This window comes from Zea mays, chromosome 2, assembly GCF_902167145.1.
Source record: "Zea mays cultivar B73 chromosome 2, Zm-B73-REFERENCE-NAM-5.0, whole genome shotgun sequence".
NCBI classification, from domain to species: domain Eukaryota; kingdom Viridiplantae; phylum Streptophyta; class Magnoliopsida; order Poales; family Poaceae; genus Zea; species Zea mays.
Window position 1 is genome coordinate 216658976 of NC_050097.1, and position 22841 is coordinate 216681816.

At 45.2% G+C, this 22841-nt stretch overlaps 2 protein-coding genes across 9 annotated transcripts; one reads left to right on the plus strand and one right to left on the minus strand.

Annotated features, from left to right (window-relative positions):
- The first annotated feature begins 106 nt into the window (after positions 1-106).
- Positions 107-1811, plus strand: LOC100193079 (uncharacterized). The gene is made up of 6 exons (NM_001309866.1): positions 107-369; positions 454-576; positions 675-757; positions 873-982; positions 1350-1425; positions 1510-1811. Exons 1-6 carry the CDS (start codon positions 202-204, stop codon positions 1607-1609), a joined length of 660 nt encoding a protein of 219 aa, NP_001296795.1. The 5' UTR covers positions 107-201; the 3' UTR covers positions 1610-1811.
- LOC100216933 (uncharacterized) lies at positions 1230-15748 on the minus strand. 8 transcript variants are annotated; one of them, XR_002266918.2, is made up of 13 exons: positions 15497-15748; positions 12128-13521; positions 11905-11912; positions 10355-10530; positions 9808-9868; positions 9630-9728; positions 9444-9538; positions 9205-9318; positions 8999-9066; positions 8681-8791; positions 8343-8565; positions 2918-3098; positions 1230-1605 (listed from the first exon to the last, which is right to left on the minus strand). XR_002266918.2 is itself a non-coding variant. In XM_008669132.4 (13 exons), the coding sequence occupies exons 3-13, from the start codon at positions 13438-13440 to the stop codon at positions 2988-2990; spliced, it is 2388 nt and encodes a 795-aa protein (XP_008667354.1). In that variant the 5' UTR covers positions 13441-13521; positions 14257-14320; positions 15497-15712; the 3' UTR covers positions 2587-2987. The 8 variants fall into 8 exon arrangements, 6 of the variants coding, with proteins under 6 accessions (NP_001344762.1, XP_008667354.1, XP_035820480.1 ...); XR_004855866.1 differs by having other exon boundaries at positions 8343-8574; XM_008669132.4 differs by lacking the exon at positions 1230-1605 and adding an exon at positions 14257-14320 and having other exon boundaries at positions 2587-3098; positions 8343-8574; positions 15497-15712.
- Positions 15749-22841: the final 7093 nt, after the last annotated feature.

Consider the following 22841-nt stretch of genomic DNA (forward strand, 5'->3'; position numbering starts at 1 on the left):
CCTAGTAGGCCCATAAAAGCACAATGGCATACCAATCTAGCCCAACTTGGCCGACGTCCTGCACACACAAAAGAAAAGAAAGACGGCCAGTTTCCCGCGGTTTGCCCGCGAAGGTGCCCCAACTTCCCGCCAGACACCGCTCCCGCTCTTCCACGCTGAGTAGGGAGAGCCGAGGCCCAACCTAGACGGATAGACGCGGAGATGTCTTCCTGGGACGCTGACGACTCGGCGGCGGCGTCCGCGGCCGAGGCGGCCACCACGGACGTCGAGCTGCTCAAGCGGGCGTGGCGCAACGAGAAGGCCGCGCCGGAGATCCTCCGCTTCGACTCGCCCCTCGTCTCTCGCGTCCGCGAGCAGACCCAGCTCCTCGTACGTCCTCCTTCTCGCCGCCCTCCTCCTCCCTCTTGCTACTTCTCCGGCTCTGATGCGGATTCGCTCCCGCGGTGCCGCCAGGAGGAGACGCTGGACGACTTCGCCGACAGTGGCGTCGACGACCTGGTGGTCTCGCTCTACCAGATGGACCTCGACCGCACGCTCTTCCTCCTCCGCTCCTACCTCCGCCTCCGCCTGCAGAAGGTTGGTTCGGAACCTCCTAGCCCGATGTCTGTACTGTGCCTGCAGTGAACAAACCCAATCGCCTCGCCAATCTGATCTTGTTGCGTTGCTGGCTGCAGATCGAGAAGTACACGATGCACATCTCCCGCTCCGAAGACCTCCTCAGCCGGCTGTCCCAGCAGGAGCGCCGGTTTGCCAAGAGGTAATCTTCTGACGTGTGCTATGTGGCTGGGGTATTTGCCGCCGTTGTTTGTGCTGCCTTGTGGATTGTCCCGGTTCTGATGGCAAAGAATGTACTGTGATTGGCCTGTACCAAGTTGCGCGGAGATCATGGAGAAGCATCTGGAGCAGTCGGTGCTGTCGAAGCTCCCGTACGGGTATGACTCGGTTTCCAGGCAGTCGCTGTCGAGCACTGAGGATGACATGGGTACCTGATCTTTACCAATTACCGCGTTCCTTGTTTTGATGCTATACAGCTATGCTATTCTTGTTGTTTGCTGATTCAGCCGCGAGCTGTCGTTTCGTGATTACATACATTGCATGGGCTTCTAAATCTGATTACGCGAGCTGTCATTCCTGATTGGACTGTTCCACACCAAATCAGCATGAAATCTGCATAAAGGTCATGCTTTTATGGGCGGCCTATTTATGCAACATCATTTACATGCTTCTTATTACTGAAAACAGTAGTATAATTTAATATAATAATGATATGCAGCAAGCGTGCTTTCAGAGATGTTCATGTAATCGGCTACTAGCAGCCATCTGATTCTGTTTTCAAATACCATGTTCAGTGCCGGAGCCTCAGCTTGACACCTTCGTCTTCTGTAAGACCAAGGGCGACGTAGGTGCATTCCAGCTAGATGACATGTAAGTAGCTACACACACACACACACAATTCTTGCTTTGCGCGTTTTCAAGCTCTGCTGACCTATGATGCTTGCTTTCGTGAAGTGGAGAGGAGGTTGTGGACCTGGTTGCTGATGACTTGTATGTTCTTCGGTACAAGTCCGTCAAGGGACTCATAGAGGGTGGCCGGATCGACCTTATCTGACAACAATCACCACAAGTCAGAACCTGGAACTCTGCAAGAGAGCGAGCATGAATTCATGGAAAGGAATTGCAAAGATAACCTCAATTGAAAGATGCTGTCTTATGTGCCATGGCGTGTGGCCTAGAATTCCTATGCATTTTTGTACATGGTTGTGATGGTACCTCCATTTATTAATGAGATCAGGGTTATGTGATCCCCAGTCAATAGTCGATGGCTCATATAACTTAAGGCATTTGATTTGTTGCAAAAGTATCTTCAGAGTAACCTCACAAAAAATAAAAGGAAAAGGGAATGGAGATGCCCTCTGTATGTACCCACTAAGGCCTTGTTCGATTATTCCCAATACACATGGATTGGATGAGATTAGAAAAAATTAAGAAGTTTGACTTGTTTGGGATTCAAACTCATCCAATGACACTTAATCCACATGAATTGAGAGCTAACCAAACAAGCTCTAACAAGATTTTAAAGAGAAAAATAGAAAATGGTGACAAAGAAGGGAATAGAGACGCAATATATCTTATACTCAAATACTCTACCATAAGTCTCTCCGGAAACATCTGATTAAAAAAAATACTCTACCATAACACTTCATTTTTTAAGTGAAGATGCTTTTGATCTGCTACATCAATTCAACTTGCGCTTCTATTTGAGAAGATGGGTAATGTGCCTCTTGTTGCTCTCACCAGTATCCCGATATGGTTTGTTCCAGCATGCTCTGCTGCCAAGTTCTATTTTTCTCGTCAGACAAGTGAATCGTGTCAACAGGCTTCCAACAACTAGCTTATTTAAAAGAGACAGTGGGCTGGAGCATCTCAAGTGTTCGGCTATATGGTTTCCTTTTTAGTCGATCTTAGCTAGATCGTCGCATAAATTGCAGCCGGAAAAGGGGTTATTCCGTAAGCTTTGACATCCAGCATCGTGAACTGCCTCATTCTGCAGCATTGTGAACTGCCTCATTCTCACAGAAAAAAAAAGAAAATAAACGGTGCCTCTCCATAGCAACTGAAGACATCCACAGAACAGTATGTCAATATACAAAATTAGAGTTATGGTTTGTTTACTACCTTGAATTAATGTCAATACTAATCTTAAGTTACAAATCGCCAATTATTTTATCAGGACCTAAAACCAACAATATATCTTTCAGGCATGGGCAGGAGCAAGCAACCCTAACAAATATGGTTAATGTGAAGACTACTACTAGTAGAATGCCACACAACACAAACAGCCTACAACAGTTGAGCTTTCTTTGTACACATGACAGGGTGCATCATACATTATACAGTAGCAAAAAAAAAAACCTACAATGTTGGCAAGCTCCTCTCCTGTCCACAGGAAACGATAGCTCCTTCGTTGGCTGCAACATCAGCTGCTGCTAGTTCCCGGAGAGGAAGTGAACTCGGGCGAGGGGATACTCCTTCCCAGCCACCCAAACACCGGTCTGCGACCACTGCACGTCCTCCCATTCTAGGTTATCCTGCAACACCTGCACATGCACCAAGGTAACAGATGGCAATTTAAGTTATGTTTGTTGGAGATAACTCTGATTACTCATTTCTGTTAGCCAGAGGCTTTTGATTATATAGAGGTACAGAACCTTGGCAGCCGTACACCTCTTGGGCTGCCCAAGGTCTTTAAAGACTGTAATTAACTAACACAGTTATCTAGGAAATGCTTAGGAAGTAGGGCTTATTAACTACATTTCTCCCCCTAAGACCTGCTTCAACTAGTCTTGATCTCCTTGATCCCAATCCTGCTCCTCATCTCTTCCAGCTTGGTCTTGCCCAAAGCTTTAGTCAATATATCAGCGAGCTGATCTGCAGTGGGAATGAACTCTGTCTTGAAGCTACCTTCTTCCACACAATCTCTGATGAAATGATGCTTGATTCTAATATGCTTGCTCCTGTCATGGAAAACAGGATTCTTTGCCAAAGCCAGAGCAGACTTATTATCTACTCTGAGTTCCACCACTTCAATTTTTCTTCCCAGCAAATCTGCAAACAGCCTTGACAACCACAAAGCTTGGGTTGCAGCTGTTGTCATCGCCACATATTCAGCCTCACAGCTAGACAGAGCAACAACTCTCTGTTTGACAGACTGCCAGCTGACCAGGCTGGTTCCAAGGAAGAACAAACATCCAGTTGTGCTTTTGCTTGAATCAATATCTCCAGCCAAATCTGAATCACTGTAACCCACAAAACATGATTTGCCTGTTGTTCTGGTGTAGCATAACCCATGATCTAGAGTACCAGCCAGGTACCTCAAAATCCTCTTCACAGCCTGAAGATGTTCAGTTGTTGGCTTCTCCAGGAATCTGCTAACATACCCTACAGCAAAAGCCAAATCTGGTCTTGTGTGCACTAGGTATCTCAAGCTGCCAACCAGTCTTCGGTACTGAGTTGGATTTACTTCCTTTGTTGTACTTTCCTTGCTCAATTTCAGCCTTTCTTCCATAGGTGTAGTGGCTGGATTACAACCTGTCATACCACCAAGTTCAAGTATCTTCTTAGCATAATGGGTTTGCTTCAGGGTAATGCTCCCCTCTGATTGTCTTACCTCAATTCCAAGATAGAAAGACAGAAGACCCAGATCACTCATTTCAAAGGTTTGCTTCATCTTTGCCTTGAAGGATTCAATCTTCTGCTGATTGACTCCTGTGATGATCAAATCATCAACATAAACTCCAATTACCAGTAGGGAGTCACCTGATCCCTTCCTATACATAGCAGCTTCATACATATTCTGCTCAAAACCCATCTGCTTGAGAGTCAGATCAAGTTTAGCATTCCATGCCCGAGGGGCCTGTCTTAGACCATACAAAGCCTTGTGTAGCCTGTACACTTTCTTCTCCTCTCCTGATACTGCAAAACCTGGTGGCTGAGTAACATAAACCTCCTCCTTGAGTTCTCCATTCAAGAACGCAGACTTCACATCCATGTGATGTACTGCCCATCCTTCTTGTGCTGCTAAAGCAAGCAAAACACGTACTGATTCCATCCTTGCAACTGGTGCAAAAACATCTTCATAATCAATTCCCTCCTGTTGAACAAAACCACGGGCCACAAGTCTTGCCTTGTGCCTAATCACAGCTCCATGCTCATCCTTCTTCAGCTTAAACACCCATTTTAGTGAGATTGGGCGGTGACCGGGACGGGGAGAAACAAGTTCCCAAGTCCCATTCCGCTCTACTGATCTCAGCTCCTCCTTCATTGCTGCTTGCCAATCTGGATCATCCTTGGCTTCTTCAAAGCTTGTAGGCTCACCAGAATGGGTGAGATTCAGTTCTGCAAACAGCCGCTGCGCCGGCAGAGGGGTTGGCTGATCACCAATAATGTCATGAATTTTTCGATAACGGAGTTCTTCACCGTCATGGCAGGCATCCACCCTTTCATCATCATCATCCAAGGGGGTCACATGTTCTACCTGAGGACTTGCTGGAGCTGGTTTGGGTGTTCTAGGCGACGCAGACGCCTCCGCTGCAGACTCCTCTGCTTCTGCTGCAGGCTCTCCTGCATTCACCGGAGAGAAACCAGGCGATGCAGGATGTGGCGCAGGAAATGGTGAAGGCGACGCTGAACTTCCTGCTTCAGGGAATTCCTCCGCCCATGGGAATTCAACAACAAATTCGCTGCCTGATGTTTTTGATGTGCCTGTTGCCGGTGATGCCCAATCCCAGCCACGGCCTTCGTCGAACACCACATCGCGGCTGACACGCACGCGCTGGGATACTGGATCATAGATACGATATGCTTTGGCTCCTTCCGCATAGCCGATAAACACTCCAGCCTCGCCGCGGTCATCAAGCTTGTGAAGTTGAGTGAGCCGTCGGGTATAGGTCACACAACCAAAGACCTTGAGATGGCCGACTGTTGGTGCCCGGCCATGCCACGCCTCATAAGGAGTGACATTCTTCAGTGCCTTTGTCGGGGATCGATTCAAAATGTGCACAGCTGTCATCACAGCCTCCCCCCAAAACCGAGAGGGCATTCGGCGTTGCTTGAGCAAAGCCCGTGCCATGGCCACCACTGTTTGGTTCCTGCGTTCAACAACACCGTTCTGTTGTGGTGAATAAGGGGCACTGAAATGTCGTTTAATACCTTCGTCAGCGCAGTATGCAGCAAACTCCGCAGCGGTGAATTCACCGCCATTGTCGGTGCGCAGGACCTTCAACTTGCGCCCGCTTTCCACCTCTGCTGCCACCTTGACCTTCTTGATTGCTTCTGTCGCTGCGTCCTTGGATGGCAGCAGCACAGCCCACATAAAACGGGTGGCGTCATCGACGAGCAGCAAGATATAGCGATTGCCCGCCGGTGTCGCTGGCGTGACCGGGCCGCACAAGTCACCGTGCACCAGCTCAAGCTGATTCTGGGCACGGTATGCTGCTGCAACTGGAAATGAACGCCGCCTCTGCTTGGTGGTAACGCAGGTGTCACACACCTGCTCAACATGGTCGACCACTGGCATCCCGCGCGCCATCTCTTCCTTGCTGAGTCGTCGGATTGCGTCGAAGTGCAGATGGCCGAAACGCTCATGCCATTGCCACGCCTCAACATCCTTGCGCGCCGCAAGACAGATAGGTTGTGCAGCCTCAAGATGCAGAATATATAATCTATTATTCCCTCTATGTACCTTGGCGAGCAGACGCCGGTTCTTGTCCCAAATGCGAAGCACGCCATGGTCAATCACAACCTTGGACCCTCCTTCATCAAGCTGTCCCAGACTTAGGATAGAGTTCTTCAGCGCCGGAATGTAGTAGACGCCATGAAGAACCCTCTGTTCACCGGTCTTGGCTTGGAAGATGATAGACCCAACGCCCTTGATCTCTACCTTCGACGCGTCCCCGAAACGGACCGTTCCTCGAACGCCAGTGTTCAGATCAGCAAAGAACTCTTGGCGCCCGGTCATATGATGCGTTGCTCCGGAATCCAGGTACCAACCACTGTCCACTTCTTCGTCCACGCCAAGATAGGCACAAGCACGTGGCTCAGAGAACTCGACGTGCTGTGCCGTGTAGCTGTGCGCCGGCGTGCTCTGTTCCAGGCTGATAAAGCCATGTGCCAGGAACAGAGCGCCATCTTCATCACACTCGGCGTACTGGACGCGTGCCTCATGCCTTCCTTGGTTCCCGCCACGCTGTCCAGCCCGATTTCTGCCGCCGCGGCCTCCACCACGATTGCCACCGTCGCGGCCAGCACGGTTTCCACCTCCATCGCCGCGCTCTGCATCTTCACGGCGCGGCTGAGGACACTCACGTGCCCAATGGCCCTCCTGGTTGCAGTTTAGGCAAGTGTTGGGGCCGACGCGGCCAGCAACATTGCCATCTCCTCGTCCGCCACCACGTCCACCGCCTTTGCCTCGTCCTTGTCCACCACCGCAGCTACGTCCACCGCCACCGCGCTGATTTCTGAAACCAGAACCACCTGCATCTTCTCCCTTCTTCTCCTTTCTGCAGCGCGCTCTCCACTGCTCTTCGGTGTACAGCAGCTTGCCGTTGATGGCCACCGGCTCGGTCAGCACTTGTTCCTCGCGATTGTCCACCGCCTTGAGCCTTCCAGTCACCTCCTCAAGAGTCAGCGCCTCGAAGTCGAGAAACTGCTCAATGGCGACAACAATCTGCGCGTACTTGACCGACACCGTGCGCAGAAACTTCTCCACCACACGCTCCTCAGTGATGTCCTTGTCACCATGGATGACAAGTTGCTGGTGCAGGGTTGATAAACGCATGGCAAAATCATCCACTTGCTCGCCGGGGTTGACGCTAATGTTCTCCCAATCGCGGCGTAGGCGCTGCAGCGTTGCTCGACGGACCCGGTCCACGCCGATGCGGGTCGCAGCGATGGCATCCCACGCTTCCTTTGTCGTAGCCTTATCGAGGAGTGGGAGGCCCATCTCCTTGGGCACGGCCCCTACAATTACTTCCAGCGCACGGCTGTCATCGCGAAACTGGACAGGGCCGCCCTCGATGGCATCCCAGAGATCGCGCGCCTGCATCCTCAGCTTCATGGTCTGGCTCCACTCGTAGTAGTTCGTCTTGTCCAGCATCGGCCACGACGTGCCGCTGCCGGAGTCGCGGTACACCACCCTTCCTTGCGGCGACTCGTAGCGACCGCCGCCGCGGCAGCGCCTCCGGTCCCGCAGTGGTGACTGCGAGCGCCTCCTGTCTCGCGGTGGAGTCCGCGTCCGCCTATTCCTCTCTGTCTCCTCTTCCTCCTCCCAGTCCTCCTCATCTTCTCCCTTCTCGGCGGCGATTTCGGCCCGTAGCTCCTGCGCTGTCCTTGCCGCCGCTTCTGCAGCAGCCGCCGCCTGCTTTGCTGCCTGGACTGCCAGCGCTGCTGCTTCCTCTGCAGCCTTCAAGCGCGCGGCCCGGCCGGAGGAGTCGCCCAGCTCTCCTTCGCCGGGACCCTTGGCCTTGAGCCTGGCAGCACGCTCGGCAGAGGTCGACATGGAGTGGAGAAGGTAAGGAGACGGCCCTGTGGCTCTCTGGTGTCTAACCAAGGCTCTGATACCAAATGTTGGAGATAACTCTGATTACTCATTTCTGTTAGCCAGAGGCTTTTGATTATATAGAGGTACAGAACCTTGGCAGTCGTACACCTCTTGGGCTGCCCAAGGTCTTTAAAGACTGTAATTAACTAACACAGTTATCTAGGAAATGCTTAGGAAGTAGGGCTTATTAACTACAATGTTTGTCTACCAAAAGGTCTAGGTTTCAGTAAGGAAGCGCAAATACCTCGAGCTGATCTGCTGGTAGTGGGATACCAGTGGAGCGCATGGCACTTTCAGGCATGGCCTTCTTACACCGGGACCATCGGAACACATCCCGGAGTTCATGCTCCACAGAGCCGTTTTGCGAATGGTGACTACTGCTCTGGTGTTTCTCAGGTTCTGCATCAGATGCATTAGAGCTCGATCCAATACCCCGAGGCTTCTCTCCACTGAAGCACAGCTCGTACCTGTGGAGACTTGTAACAAAATTGAAAGAACAGTGAGCAGTGAGTTCCATGCAAGCACAAACTGGAAGCAAGAACATATCATCAGAACTAAAGAAGTAGTAGCAAACGTCCATACCTATTAAAATGTGTCTCCAAATATATTACTTCTCCTTTCTTCAGTCTAGCAGAAGTATAAAGTGACTTTTTCAATCCCTTGTCTGCCACAATGCTTATACTATATTTTAACCTGAAGGAAGGTGTCAGAACATACAAAAAAAAGTCAATAAAAATAGCTTGTAACTAAACAGGAGACTAATTTATACAAGCAAACAACTAAGAGCATATTTCACCAACACAGACTGAAAAATAAACTAGAGATGACAATACTGGTACTGGATAAGCCTTAGTGAACTAATACAATCAAGAGATCTTAGGATGCAGGACAGAAAGGCACCATGGCTCGTTGCAGAGGTTGTACTGTATTGTCACTTCACGGACAAATCTTTGTTGTCGCAATGCATTCTGCATCAACCATATTGGAAAATTCTTAGTTTTGAATAGAGGAAACATTGCTTTTATGAAATCTGCTGTGAAATAAATAAACATTTATCAATCAGGAGTGAAGTCATTGAGGAAAAACAAAGATTGAAAGAAAATTACGGAAGCTGCAGCTCTTGTCGTCATTGTGCGCTCAACCGCAACTGGAGCAAGTGTAGGCTCCACAGCTGATGTGTGACTAAGGCGTGGTTCAAGATCAATGGTGCCACCGCCTTTCTGCAAATAATGTAAAAGAAGCTAAGCAAACATCCTGTGCAACAATAATCAGTATAAGGTTTCAAAAGGTAACCATGAATCAAAAAAAGGAGACACAGTAATGCTCTACACTGTCACACCCTTGCCTTAACTATGCAGCAGCGTTCTATGCGGAAGCTACAACCAATCCCAGCACCCCAAGCACGTGAGCGTACGTTGTTCCTCAATGTTGAAGTATAACCTGGGATAAATACCACATTATACGAGTACTTATTCAATCATATGTCTTAACCATGTCAGATTGAGCTTTCACAAAAAGAATGGAAACTTACTCTCTTGTGGTGGTAGAACTTGAACAGTTGCATGAAGCTCTTGGATGGCAGATGGGGGAGGGGAGGACGTAGGCGAGCAATAGCCAGTATGCATTAGCACTAACAGAAACGCACATTAGAAGTTAAAAAAAAACTTCCCCAACTGTTTAGAATTTTGGAACAGCAAGAAGGAATCTACCAGCCACAAGATCTGAATCATTTGTATATATATCTGTTCCCCAAAGTTGAGCACCCTTTACCTGCACAAAAATGATTTCAGCAAATGAATAAAAAAAGAACAGATCCAGTGTTGTAGGCTTCCCACTGTCCCACATGAGGGGTCTATCTGGGAAAGGGATAAACCAAGGCAAAGCTTCCCCCGCAAATGCGGAGAGGCTGCTTCGAACTTGCGACCTGGTGACTCTGTGAGACAGCTCTCACTGCAGCACCAGGCCTGCCCTTCAGCAAATGAATAAAGGAGCTACATGAGTAATGGAAGCATGCTGAATAAAAATTTAAAACAAGTTCAAGACAAATGTAAATGTGCTGGTATGTGCAAGTGCAGCCATGGCCCATGGGACAACTAGCACTCACGGTTCAGAACAACCAAGTGAATTCAAATCTGAAGGAAGCTCAAAAATTATAATATATAACAGAGTTGCTGACAGAGCTTCAGTCTCCACATGGAGCATGGAGATAACCAGAGGAACTGAAACTGAGATTGTCTGCTTAGTATGTACACTCACTTGACGATTAGTGGAAGTAACAAATTCGGCAGGTATCCGAATTTCAAGAGTAGGACCGTTTTGTAGACTTTCAACATTTGTAGCCTCCTGAGTTGCTTCAAAATCTTTCCATGATTTCAGAAGCTCCTGCATGCACTCTCCGGCTTTATAAAGAATGGCAGAAACCTCAGATTTACCTGAAATGAATAGGAGACTCAGATAACAAAACAAAACCCAAAACTTACAGAGCCATAATATAAACAGTTTGGTGCACACTGCAACAGGTTGCTCATCGTTTCTACAAAGTGCCTGTTAAAACCATGCATGGAAGGCTATTCATACTAGGAAAGTAATAGTATTGAGAAAGTTATCCTTAAGAGCTGTGAAGCTAGCTGTTGGAAAGTAGCAGCAAGAAACATATAGAAGGGCTGACAGTGGAATTAGGGGCTGACAGATGGTTCATGGTTGCAGAAGTAGCAGATGATTTTGGCACCTGATTTTAGTAAAAGAGAGGTGTTTGATGGCAATAAATTGGATGCAGCAAGTGCAGCAACAGGACAGGGCATGTGGAGCAGCAATAGCAGGGGAGGGCGAGTGCAACGGCAGTATAGGATGGCAATGGTGGTGAAAACTGATTGCAAAGGTTAGCGGCTTACAGGGGTCACTTTTGGTGGTGATCGGACAGTCAAGGTGGTGGCGGAGGTAGGGGCAGCACCAGTTCTAGGACTGGTGCAAGTAATTTAGGTGGAAAGCCAAGGGAGTGGACACAAAGAGCAACATGCAGAATATAGGAAGATCAAGAAAGAGAAGGGATGAAGGCTGGAGCAAAATGAGTGGCAGCAAAATGCCGGTTGCCAGTAGACACGTCAGCAGATTTTTCAGGGTAGGTAGGATGCATTTTGGTTGTTGATGGTGGCGACTTTGGAGTTTTCTGGGCCATGGCAGGAAGCACATAACAGCTGCAGAAGCAGAGGGGAGCAAACAGGTAATAAGTAATGGTCGTGGAAATATTTTATAGTTGGAAAGCAATAAACACGGCAAATGATACCATATGAAACAAGATGAATACTGCGAGATGAGGTTGATCACTCTATAATCTTCAGGCTTATGTCGAGAAGATTCTTTGGTTATCGCTGTCAAGATTCCTTCCTCTCCCTCAGATGCATGGCCTGCCTTTGTAGTATTTAGGCACCAGCCAACAGAAAACATCTGACTTTCCTTGATAACTTTCCTAATACAACTAACCATCCTAAAACTAGGATAGCCCTCCCAATACTAATAACATTACTAGTACTGATGCATGCATGGTTTCCATAACAGTATCTATTATCCTCACTGGCTGTGTTTAGTTGGCAGAAGATGGAAAAACACACCAAAACATGCAATGAATTGCCTCCAACATAAAAATATAAGGAACTTCCAACATCAGAGTGAAAGTTTTTAGTTGTTAAATCTTCTGTAAAGAAAATGTAAAATGGATATATGTAGAGACAGATCTTTTTATTACTCCAGTTCCAAACGAAGCACCAGTATTTAATGAATTCTGCTAAGGAAGTTGATATTTGACTAACCTTGAGCCCTGCAAGACAAAATAAGGAAAATAAGAAATAACGATGACTAGTCATCACTAATTAATAAATTCAAACCAATTAAACAGCGACTTCATATCTTCAACTCTCAGTTAGGAAAGTCTGAATTTCCAGGAATGGAGAATGCCATGAAACTGCATTTATACTATTAAGTTATTGGGGAAAAACTTCAGTAAACATAGCAAGGTGCAGTACTTAAGATTACCCTTCGCCATCACGCGTTCGGGATCGAAATCGGGGATCACGTTGAGATGCTTGGCTACCACCTCCCCTTGGTCGCACCATCCTCCTGCGTTGAACACTTCCAAAAACATCTTTATCTTTTTCTGTATCACCTTCGGTGCCATTATCATCTGATTCCTTGTCATTATATTTGCTTCTTTGCTCATGCCTGTCTCCTGCATCCAAATCCTTCTCTCTTTTCTTGTCTTTAGGATCCCTGTCATGACCTTTCCATGCATCGTCCTTAAGCACCTTAGTTTCTGTTGTTGTATTCTCATGTTCAGCATTTTTAACAGGTCCATCAGATAAAAGTTTTTCAACTATTGTGTTATCCTTTTCCATTACCATAGATGGATCTTTCTTAGCAGAATCCTTTTCCCTATCATTGCCTTCCTTGTCTCTCAAGGAATCTTTTCTTTCCCTGTCCCATTTTTCAGCATCCCTCTCTTCCCTTTGCATTTCTCTTCGCTCAACTCCACTACCTCCAAGCTGGATACCGGTCCGACGATCATTTCTCTCACCTTCTCTTGAACCAAAGTCTCTATGTTTCTCATCCTTCTTTTTCCTATCCTTGTCTCTAAACTTATCTTCACCTTTTGATTCAGCTTTGTTGTCAAAAGCAGAATCATGTGCATCTCTTGAATTACGGTCTTCCATGGAAGTTAGACCTTTGAGAGTTTCATCAGTACCTTGCAAACCGGGACGGGGGAAACGCCAATCCGCATTATCAGATGGCTGCTCAAAGTACCTTTTGCCCCTATGTTCTTTGTTGTCTTTCCAGCCTAAGCTCGATGCAACAATAGGATGATTATCCTTGTCAAATTTAGTATCACCTTTGTAATCGTGGTGACCCCTCCTGTCAGCCCTTATTTCATTTCCATCAGCTCTATTGTCTATTTTTACATCACTGTCAATTTTATTAAACTGAAACTCAATACTGGGATCACTATAGACATCCCGAGCATCAGCTTTTGTGTCACGATCATCCGCCTTATTGTCCCTTGTATCTTTATTGTGCTTTGGTTCTAATCTGCTGTCAGACAAGACGGTGTGATCAACAAAGTTGGAGCTACCATGCATCCGATGGACAAGGGGTGGCCTCTTATCATCACGAGCCTCAACACGTTGAATTTTGGCAAATCTACCATCATGTTCAAAAAAACCATGGAAATCACTGCTGCTTGACTGAATAGCTTTCCCAGAAGGGCTTGAGTACAAGCTGTTGTCGTCCAAAGGCCGCTTTGCAGGTGTAGAGTGGCTACTCTCCTCATGCAACCTCTTTGGAGGACCACTCATTTTTCCTCCAGAGTGAAAATTAATTCTTCAAGAATAACCCAGATACAAAAGGAAGGATCGCAGTGCCTTTAATGCAGTGCACTGCAAGAAAAATATGGGTTCAACACAGGGCAGTCAAGTTACTTTACTTTTTATTTATAGACAAGAAATTTCAAACAAATCACACATATGGAACAAGTAGCAACAAGACTGGTGAACCTAGGTGCCCAATGTAATTGAAATGTAACTTTATGGTCTATTAATTTCAGATGGCACCCTGTCTGTAATTTAGTAATGTTTGGTTCTGAAACTCTAAACTTACACAATCAAAATATTTATGGTAGAAAATAAACCCAGCCACTTGTTTAGACTTAAGATGTCAATAAAAAAACACTCCCAAACATTTGTATTTGTACAAATATAGCATGTCACTTGTATGTACCAATCAAAACCAGGGAACAAATGGGATCTTTCAGCATTGAATATGCAATCAGGAAAAATACCATAGCATAAATTGGGAAAAAAATAGTATAGGATATGTATCACAAAAAGATCATTCAGGAAAATGAAAAGAGACGAAGCATATAAAATGTCTACTTGTCTAGCATATTTATCAATTGCATGTTTTCATGCTATCAGGTGAAAATCACTGTCCTCCAACAGAAATATCAGGCCAATAATTGTTATAAACTCGTTTTGAATGAGAGCACATAGGAATTAGCAATCCACATGACCGAACCATGAACTAAGCAATCAGGTCCTTTTGTTATTATTATTATTATTATTACTAGTATCATTGACATTGCTAACACATCTTTTTGCCTTATTTTTTTATACCTCCTTTTTTGTGGCCTGTGTTGCCTCCATCCATAACCTAACCCAACTTGCTTGGGCACAAAGGCTTTGTTGATGATGATGCCAATTCAAACAAAAAAATAATATTTTGTGAAACAAGTATGGAAGGTTTCCAATATTAGTGGGATAGCCATACTTGAAACTTGAAAGGCATAAAATGCAGACAGTGTTTTAGAAAACAAATGTAGCCCAAATGGGGGAAACGGCCAAATTCATATTAGATCTTCTTTGTTTTGCTAGCTTACAAGGTAATGGGACTATGGGAGTTAATCAGGTTAATGAATGAAACAATCTGTAACCAACTGGCCATGAATTTTTTTCCATGCACTCCGCTCCTTGTGGCTTGTACCATTATGACAAATAACAACTCAACTAAACCATTAGAATTAAGAGTATGATAGCTTGGTTCATCCAAGGCAAAGCCACATCGCTACTATTACTAGTGATCCCAGGATGGCAGATAATCAAGACTCGCTTTGAGTGATCCCAGGATGGCAGATAATCAAGTCTGCAAGCCCTAGCTAGATAATCCACCCCTGCCCGGACGACAAGCATAGAATAAGCTCACCTATTGTATAACCCTACCCGGACGACAAGCATAGAATAAGCTCGCCTATTGTATAAGAAACAAACAAAAAACCATGTTCCACAGTAGGACATGCCAACACGATTTCACTTGCTCCGGCATGTTACTACTGACAAGGCCCAACCGCCCAAGGGTAAAAGGGTAAGGTCAGAACCGCACAAGGCAGGGCAAGGAACCGCCGCTGTTACTCCGCTGCACAGGGCAGCAGATGAAGCCGCGACCGCGATAGCCAAGCCCCAAGCTAAGGCATCCTTACCTGTAGAGGAAGGAACCAACCAATTCAGTCCCAAATGGATCTCCACGGCACGTCGTTCCAAACCCAGAGAAGGACGGCGGCGAGAGGAGCAGCGGAGGGTCGGATCTGGGTGCGGAGAGGCAAGTGACCATCGGGTCGGTCATCCACTCATCCCTTCCCCCAACGCCACTCGCCTTAAATAGTGAAGGAATCGCCCTATTCTCCACACGCAAAAAAAACAAAGGTAGTAGAGGAGGAGGAGTACAGGCGCAGCTGCCAGGGAAGGGGACAAGCCGGCGGCGAGTACGGCGCAGATCCGCGGACCACGTCTGGGCACCATGGCAATCGGAGGGGATACGAGACCAGGACGGAGGAGACAGAGGCATCGAGCATCGACTCACCTATAACGGGGCGAGCTCGCAGGTGGGCACCAATTCGCCGGAGCGGGGAGCACGGAAGTGGGAGGCGGCGGAGGAGAGGCCAAGCGGTGCGCGAGCGCGAGTGGAGACGCCCGGCACCGGGTGGGGTCGAACGCTCTGGTGTGCGGGCCGCCTTCTACAGAGCTGACGTGTGGGTCAGGCGGAGCTGAAGTATTCGGTCTTGTTGACGGATGGAGCGGCGGAGCTGCATTCGTAGAAGAGGCCCATTTATGTGGGTAGGCCCGAAATCCTTTCCGCGCCTTTTCTCTTCTCCACTCGTCCTCCTATAGAGCAGCTGGAACTATAGTGCTATTTATTGATCATTATCAAGTTTTATTTATTATAGCGCTCTAGTATATTTTTTATCTATCATAGTACTTTAAATGTATAGTTCTTATCATCATTTTATAGATATCTCAGCGTTAACAGTTTTTTATTTTTAGTTGACAAAAAACATATCAATTTATTAAAATGAAATTACATTCCGTTACATAAATAAGCAAATAAAGATATATAATTCATAAAAACATAATTTCTAAGCTAAAAATTCACGGTGCATAAATAACTTAAAATTATTTCTTTCAAAAAATAGACTTCAAACTATTAAAAAACATATAGCTGATGTGGCATATGTGTGGGTCACGCGACACGTCACTACAAACAGCTCGTACAGCCGGTTGGGGTCATTACCGATTACATTGTCCAACACGTCGGTCGGTATCAACTAGTCTAACTCCAACACGGTTGGTATTGACCGAGCTAACAGGTCTACATGCCCATCGACCGGCGTTAGCGTTGGGTCGGTAACGTCTAGCGTTAGACCCAACCTTAAAGTAGGGGTCAGGTTCTCCACTTCTCCACATGCGAATGAGTCTAGAGGCACCTACTGTTATTCTGTTGTTCTCTGCATTTTATTATTATTATTATTCAACCACCATTGTCTTTGCTTCATGCCGCCCACGTGTCATCACTCGAGCGACGCCACAACCGCTCGTCTGGCCACCACTATCACCTTGCCACTCTGTCTGTTGGCCTCCATTAACCAGCCACAAGTTTATCCTCGCATCTGACCTTTTCATGCTCGTTGTCCTCCACTATCATATCCATTGTCGCCTTGGCCCGACATTGTCATCGTTGTTGAACCTTATGCCATCTCTATCCACCCCCCACAAATTCCCCCTTATATGTACTTTCTATTCTATTTTAATACTATCCCTAAAGGATTCTCTCTATGTATATAATTTGTCTTCAACCATTCCGTCTATACATATCTCTACGTATCAACTAACCCGTATATTTAAATGTTTATTCAACCGTATATATGAATTATTGATGTAGGTATGTATGAATCCATGTGTATAAATCTGTATACGTACTTATTACTACCTTGCAACTATCATGGTTAAATTTGATTGGTTTGATTCATTGCACATAAAGTCATTGTATTAATTTATTTTTAAAATTAATTTGATCTCATACATTGTGTACTAACACTGTCGGCATTGGTGTTGCCTTGGCTTGCCTCATACGATATATTCCTTTCGAAGCCTTGTGATATCTTTTAGAGAAGGAACACCTGCATCTTGCAGTGCAAGCAACAGATGTTTGTGTCAAAGTTATAAATAAGGAATGCACTACTTCACTCTTCGAGCACCACTAATTAACGAAAATCGATTCTTTAATATAGTCAAATCTACTTCCCAAATGCCATGAGCCATGCGTACTACCTTGGTGGCTATCCTCCTATGGATGCAACGGTGGCTTCAACGTCGCATGGCCGATGAGGACGATGATGAGCAAACCATGGAATACGTGCAACATATGAGTCCACTCAACAAAGTACTCCTATATGGGGTGGATCGGTTCCCGAACATATTGTAGCCAATCACGACCATGCAGATGGATATGCTATGATAATGTTCTACTACTTCTCTAACAATACAGTTTACATAGGTTACCACTTCCACCAAAGGTATGTTCCACTAGTTTCCGATCGTACTAAGCTTTCATTTTTATATAAGTTTGTTGTGTTGCTCCATTGGCATACTCGTTCCACTTTGTGTAGGTACCGGATGAGGAAGCACCTTTTCCTTCGGATTGTACGTGTTGTTGAACTTAGAAAATCATGATTCAGGATTTCGGGTGTAGACCTGATGCAACAGACAAGATGAGACTGTCATCATTTCAAGAAGCACACAGTCACACTATGTATACGAGCATGTACACGGATGCAGTCGATGAGTGCATGCATATCACCGAGTCGACGACCATTGAAGCCCTAAAACAAGTTCTGCAAGACGATAGTTGATGTGCATGAGGAATAGTGCCTACATGCACCTATCGTGGACGATGTTGCCAACCTTTTGCACGTAAACACAGCGTGAGGCTTCCCCAGGATGCTCGGTAGCATTGATTGCATGCAGTGGAAGCGGCGTAACTGCCCTACCCCTTGGAAGGGTATGTTCATAGGCCAAGGGAAGTATTCGTCCATGATTCCAAGGGTGGTTGCTTCACACGCCCTTTGGATTTGGCATGCCCGGGAGCAACAAGGACGTTAATACCATGCACTGATGTGAATCATCTAGGCTCCTTAGTGATGTTTTGGTAATTAATGACAACTATTTGTGGACTAACGGTTTTTGGAGAAATAAGAATGCAGGTTGGACCACATAGAACAGAAAATCTTGGAGACTTATAAGCATTGATTGTGGATCAAGTAAAGGCAAAGGTATAACATAGGTTTTTGTTTGTGCCGGTCTCCAGGAGTTTAGAGAAGATACTTGACCAGATTAGTAGGCTAGATGGTCGTACTATTAAGAGGGGTCAATGACTTTGGTCTTTGTAAAACTTAGTGCCTCATAGAGCATCTAGTGGTTGCATTTGCATGAGGTCTAACAGCGCTTCCAGTTTCGAGAGTTAAAAATCTTTTCGAAAGCGTGATGGAAAAGGTGCTAAGTCATGGGTTTGGCGGACAGTCCAGGCCAAGTGGTTGGACCGTCCGTGATCTATCCAGAGGGGTCCGAAGTATGTTCACTTCGGACTGGTCCTGCATGTTTGTACTGCGGACCGTCCGGTCCTTGGGGCCGGACCGTCCGCAGTCCTGACTAGAGAGGGTCGCCTTCTGCACAGTCCTTGTGTAATTGTGCGGACTGTCGGACTAGGGTCGGTAGACCGTTCGTAGGTGCCAAATTGGTTTGGGCAAGGACTGTGTGTTTTTGGGTGTTTGTATTACGGACTGTCCGGGGCCTGAGCCCGGATAGTACTGACTCCCAGGTCGCGGACTGTCCGGCCTTGTATGGCGGACATTCCGCGTGTGTTATCTCAATATAGTCAGGGCTCTGGTGCTCCATGCTGCCAGGTGTCGGACGGTCCGACCAAGGTTGGTGGACTGTCCGGACCTCGCTTTTCTGACAGCTCTGACAGATTTCAAACGGGAAAACTAGCCGTTACTTGTACCGCGACCCGTCCGTCCTAAGGGCGCGGACCGTCCGCGTGTGCGCAAAAACTGTGCTAGTTGTGCATAACAGTTAGAATTTTGAGGTGGACTATAAATAGAAGGGGAGCTCATGTGTGAGGGTTCTCTTGGCCATTCCTTGCACACATTGAGCTCATTTGTGATCCTCCCACTCATTCTCTCACACTCCTTGCTTGAGATTGCATTCTAGTGAGAGATTGAGAATTCCTAACGCATTTGCATCCATTGGTGATTCTTGAGGCACTAGGTGGTACACCGAGCAAGCGTCATCGACTTGTTAATCTTGGAGGTTGCCGCCTCCTAGACGGCTCGGGTGTTGTCTCCGTCGAGCTCTCCAAGAAGATTGTGGAGAAGCCACGGTGTCGATTGTGAGGGGTTCGCGCCTACCTCGTCGGAGCGGCAAAGGCGACACTAGTGGAAACGAGGTATTGAGTGATTTCCTTTCCACTTGGCTCAAAGATCAAGCCGCGTTTTGATAGAGGAGCAAGTGAGAGCTTGAAGTCCACCTCAGCGTGGATTAGGGGTGATCGGCAAATCACTGATACCACGGGATAAAATTTGGTGTCTTTCTCTTCTCGCATTACTTATTACTGTACAAGTAATTAGTATTTTGCATATTGTCTTTCTCGTATACAATTACCATAGTTGTTTCTCATAGATTGCTTACTTGTTGCCACTAGAGAATTTATACCTCTTGTCATATTGATTAAATTTCTCCAGTGTTTTTTTATTTTAGTCAAAACTGTCTATTCACCCCCCCTCTAGCCGGTGTCCTAGATCCTACAAGTGGTATTAGAGCTAAGGACTCCATTGTTTGTGGATCTAATCATCCTGGAGTTGGACAAAATGGCTAGTAACAACAATGTGCACATTGGGAAGCCACCGCATTTTGATGGGAATAACTATGACTATTGGAAAATAAGAATGTCAATGCATCTTAGAGCAATGGGTGGAAAAATTTGGCCAATTGTCAAGAATGAGTTTGTTGTGTTGAAAGAAGATGAACCATCGGTTAGTGACAATGAAAACATTCTTACAAATGATCAAGCCATGAATGTATTCTATGTTGCTCTTGACATAAATGAGTTCAACTGTATCAAGAATCTCACAACTGCTCATGAGATTTGGATTAAGCTAATGGAAATTCATGAAGGAACTACAATTGTGAAGAGTGCAAAGCTCTATGTGTGCAAAGGAAAATTTGAGCAATTCATTATGAAAGAAGATGAAAGTGTATCTGATATGTTCAACCGGTTAAATGTGATAGTGAATGAGCTCAAGGGACTTGGTTTTGATGTACCGGATGTGGATTTCACTCATAAGTTCCTTAGATCTCTTTTGGAGAAGTATGAAACTATTGTGACCATGTTAGTAAGAAGTGATATATCTACAACTTCTCCAACCGAAGTATTGGGGGAAATTCTTACTCAAGATATATTCAAGAAATCTCAAGTCGATGCTATAAGTTTGGCAAAGAAAGTGAAGAATGAATCAATCGCTCTCAAAGCTAAAGCTTCTAAGGCAATTGAAAAAGAAGATAGTGATGATGAAGAAAATGAAAGTGAGAGTGATGGAGATATGGCTCTATTTGTAAAGAAATTCAACAAATTCATGAAGATGAAGAGGGGTCAACCTAGAAGAGGCCAAACATCAAGAAGAAATGCTTTCAATGATAGAAAGTGTTTTGAGTGTGGGGAACCCAGTCACATCGCCATGAATTGCCCTAACGAGAAGAAGCGCAAATATGGAGATGATAAGAAGAAGAAGAAATTCTACAACAATAAGAAAGATGGCAAAGCCAACCTAGTTGAATGGGATTCGGACAATAGCTCGGATGATGATGATGATGACACCTCATCCAAGCTTAATGCCGGAATTGCCATCAAGGAAGCCCCTTCACTTTTCTCATCCCCTCATTGTCTCATGGCAAAGGGAGATGTTAAGGTAAAAATCATCACCAATTTAAATGATATAGATGATGATGATGATGTTGATGATGTTGAAGATGATGGCTATTCATATGATGATCTTGTTGGAATGTCAGGTGAGGCCGATGACTACATGCACAAAGAAAAAGAAAAATTTAAGACCTTGAAGGAATTGTATAAAAACCTCCAAGTGTCTTTTGAGGGGCTCAAGACCTCTCACAACGATCTAAAAGAGAATTGTGAGAAGCTTGTGGAAGCTCAAAACTCATCTATTGTGCATAAAGTTGTGGTGGTCACCGAGGATGTTGGGGTCACTTGTGACTTACTTGATAGTCCTACAAGTGAACCACAACCTACTAACTCTATTTGTGATAAATGCAAAATTTCTCTTATAAATGATAACATTGCTCATGATGAATCACAAATCGTTTTGAGAATGAAGTATTAGTAGATAGAGTGAATGCTCTAACCCATGATCTAGAAAATGCATATGGTGGAAAGGCTAAATTGGATTTTATATTCGGAAGTCAGCGGTGCTCACTTAATCATGAGGGTCTTGGATATGTTCCCAAGAAAGGAAAGAATGCTTTTGTAAAGCAAAAGACATTATTTGTGAAAGAATGTGACAAAGTGTGTCACAAGTGTCACAAGAAGGGACATATCAAGAAGAATTGTCCTAAGCTCAAGAATGTATCCTCCACTTGTTTTGAGCATTGTTATGTTCTTTCTCATAATGCAAAAGGTGTTCATGCTAAATTTGTTGGTACTTCAATTGTTGGCAATAAGAAGAAAGCTATTTGAGTGCCAAAGACCTTGGTCACTAACATCCAAGGACCCAAGCAAGTTTGGGTACCTAAAAGAGATTGATTTCCTTTTGTAGGTGAACTACAAGGCGGGAGGGAATCATTGGGTGTTGGATAGTGGATGCACTCAACACATGACCGAAGATATGAAAATGTTCACCAAATGAGTGCGGAAGATTGCTCAAGTTATGATAGTATCACATTTGGAGATAATCGCAAAGGAAAGGTTAAAGGTTTGGGTAAAATTGCTATTTTGAATTATCATTCCATATCAAATGTGCTCTTGGTTGAGTCTTTGAATTTTAATTTACTATTTGTAGCTCAATTATGTGATTTAGGATTTAGTTGCAATTTCACCATTGATGATGTTATTATCTCTAGTGTTGATGGTAGCAATCTTAAGTTTAAAGGCTTTAGATATGAAAATCTTTATCTTGTTGATTTCTCATCCAGTGAGGCAAAGCCCACAACTTGCTTATTCTCAAAGGCTTCACTAAGTTGGTTATGGCATAGAAGACTTGATAATGTCGGAATGAAGCAACTCAATCGTTTAACCAAACATGACTTAGTTCGTGGCTTGAAAGATGTGAAATTTGAGAAGAACAAATTGTGTAGCTCTTGCCAAGCCGGGAAGCAAGTGGCGAATACTCATCCAAATAAGAGTCAAATGTCTACTCATCGGCCTTTGGAATTACTCCACATTGACTTAATTGGACCAACATCTTTTGTGAGTATTGGCAGTAATTTCTATTGCCTTGTGATTGTGGATGATTATTCTAGGTTCACTTGAGTTTATTCTCTTCGGGATAAATCTAATGTGTTTAAAACATTCAAGTCATTTGCTATATTGGCTCAAAACCAATTTGATTTTGATATCAAGAAAGTTAGAAGTGGTAATGGGTCGGAATTCAAAAATGCTAGAATTGATGAATATCGTGATGACAAAGGTATTAAACATGAATTTTCTTCCAAATATACTCCGGAACAAAATGATATTGTTGAAAGGAAGAATAGGACTCTCATTGATATGGCTAGGTCTATGCTAGCGGAATATAATGTGTCGATTCTTATTGGGCCGAAGCCATAAACACTGCATGTCACTCATCAAATAGGCTATATTG

Coding starts and splice junctions, on each gene's coding strand:
- LOC100193079 (NM_001309866.1), top strand. CDS start 202: ATGTCTTCCTGGGACGCTGACGACTCGGCGGCGGCGTCCGCGGCCGAG. Junction 577..674: donor TCCGCCTCCGCCTGCAGAAG/GTTGGTTCGGAA, acceptor TGCTGGCTGCAG/ATCGAGAAGTACACGATGCA. Junction 983..1,349: donor GAGCACTGAGGATGACATGG/GTACCTGATCTT, acceptor TACCATGTTCAG/TGCCGGAGCCTCAGCTTGAC.
- LOC100216933 (XM_008669131.3), bottom strand. CDS start 13,440: ATGAGTGGTCCTCCAAAGAGGTTGCATGAGGAGAGTAGCCACTCTACA. Junction 9,067..9,204: donor CGACAAGAGCTGCAGCTTCC/GTAATTTTCTTT, acceptor TGGTTGATGCAG/AATGCATTGCGACAACAAAG. Junction 8,575..8,680: donor TTGGAGACACATTTTAATAG/GTATGGACGTTT, acceptor TTTTGTTACAAG/TCTCCACAGGTACGAGCTGT.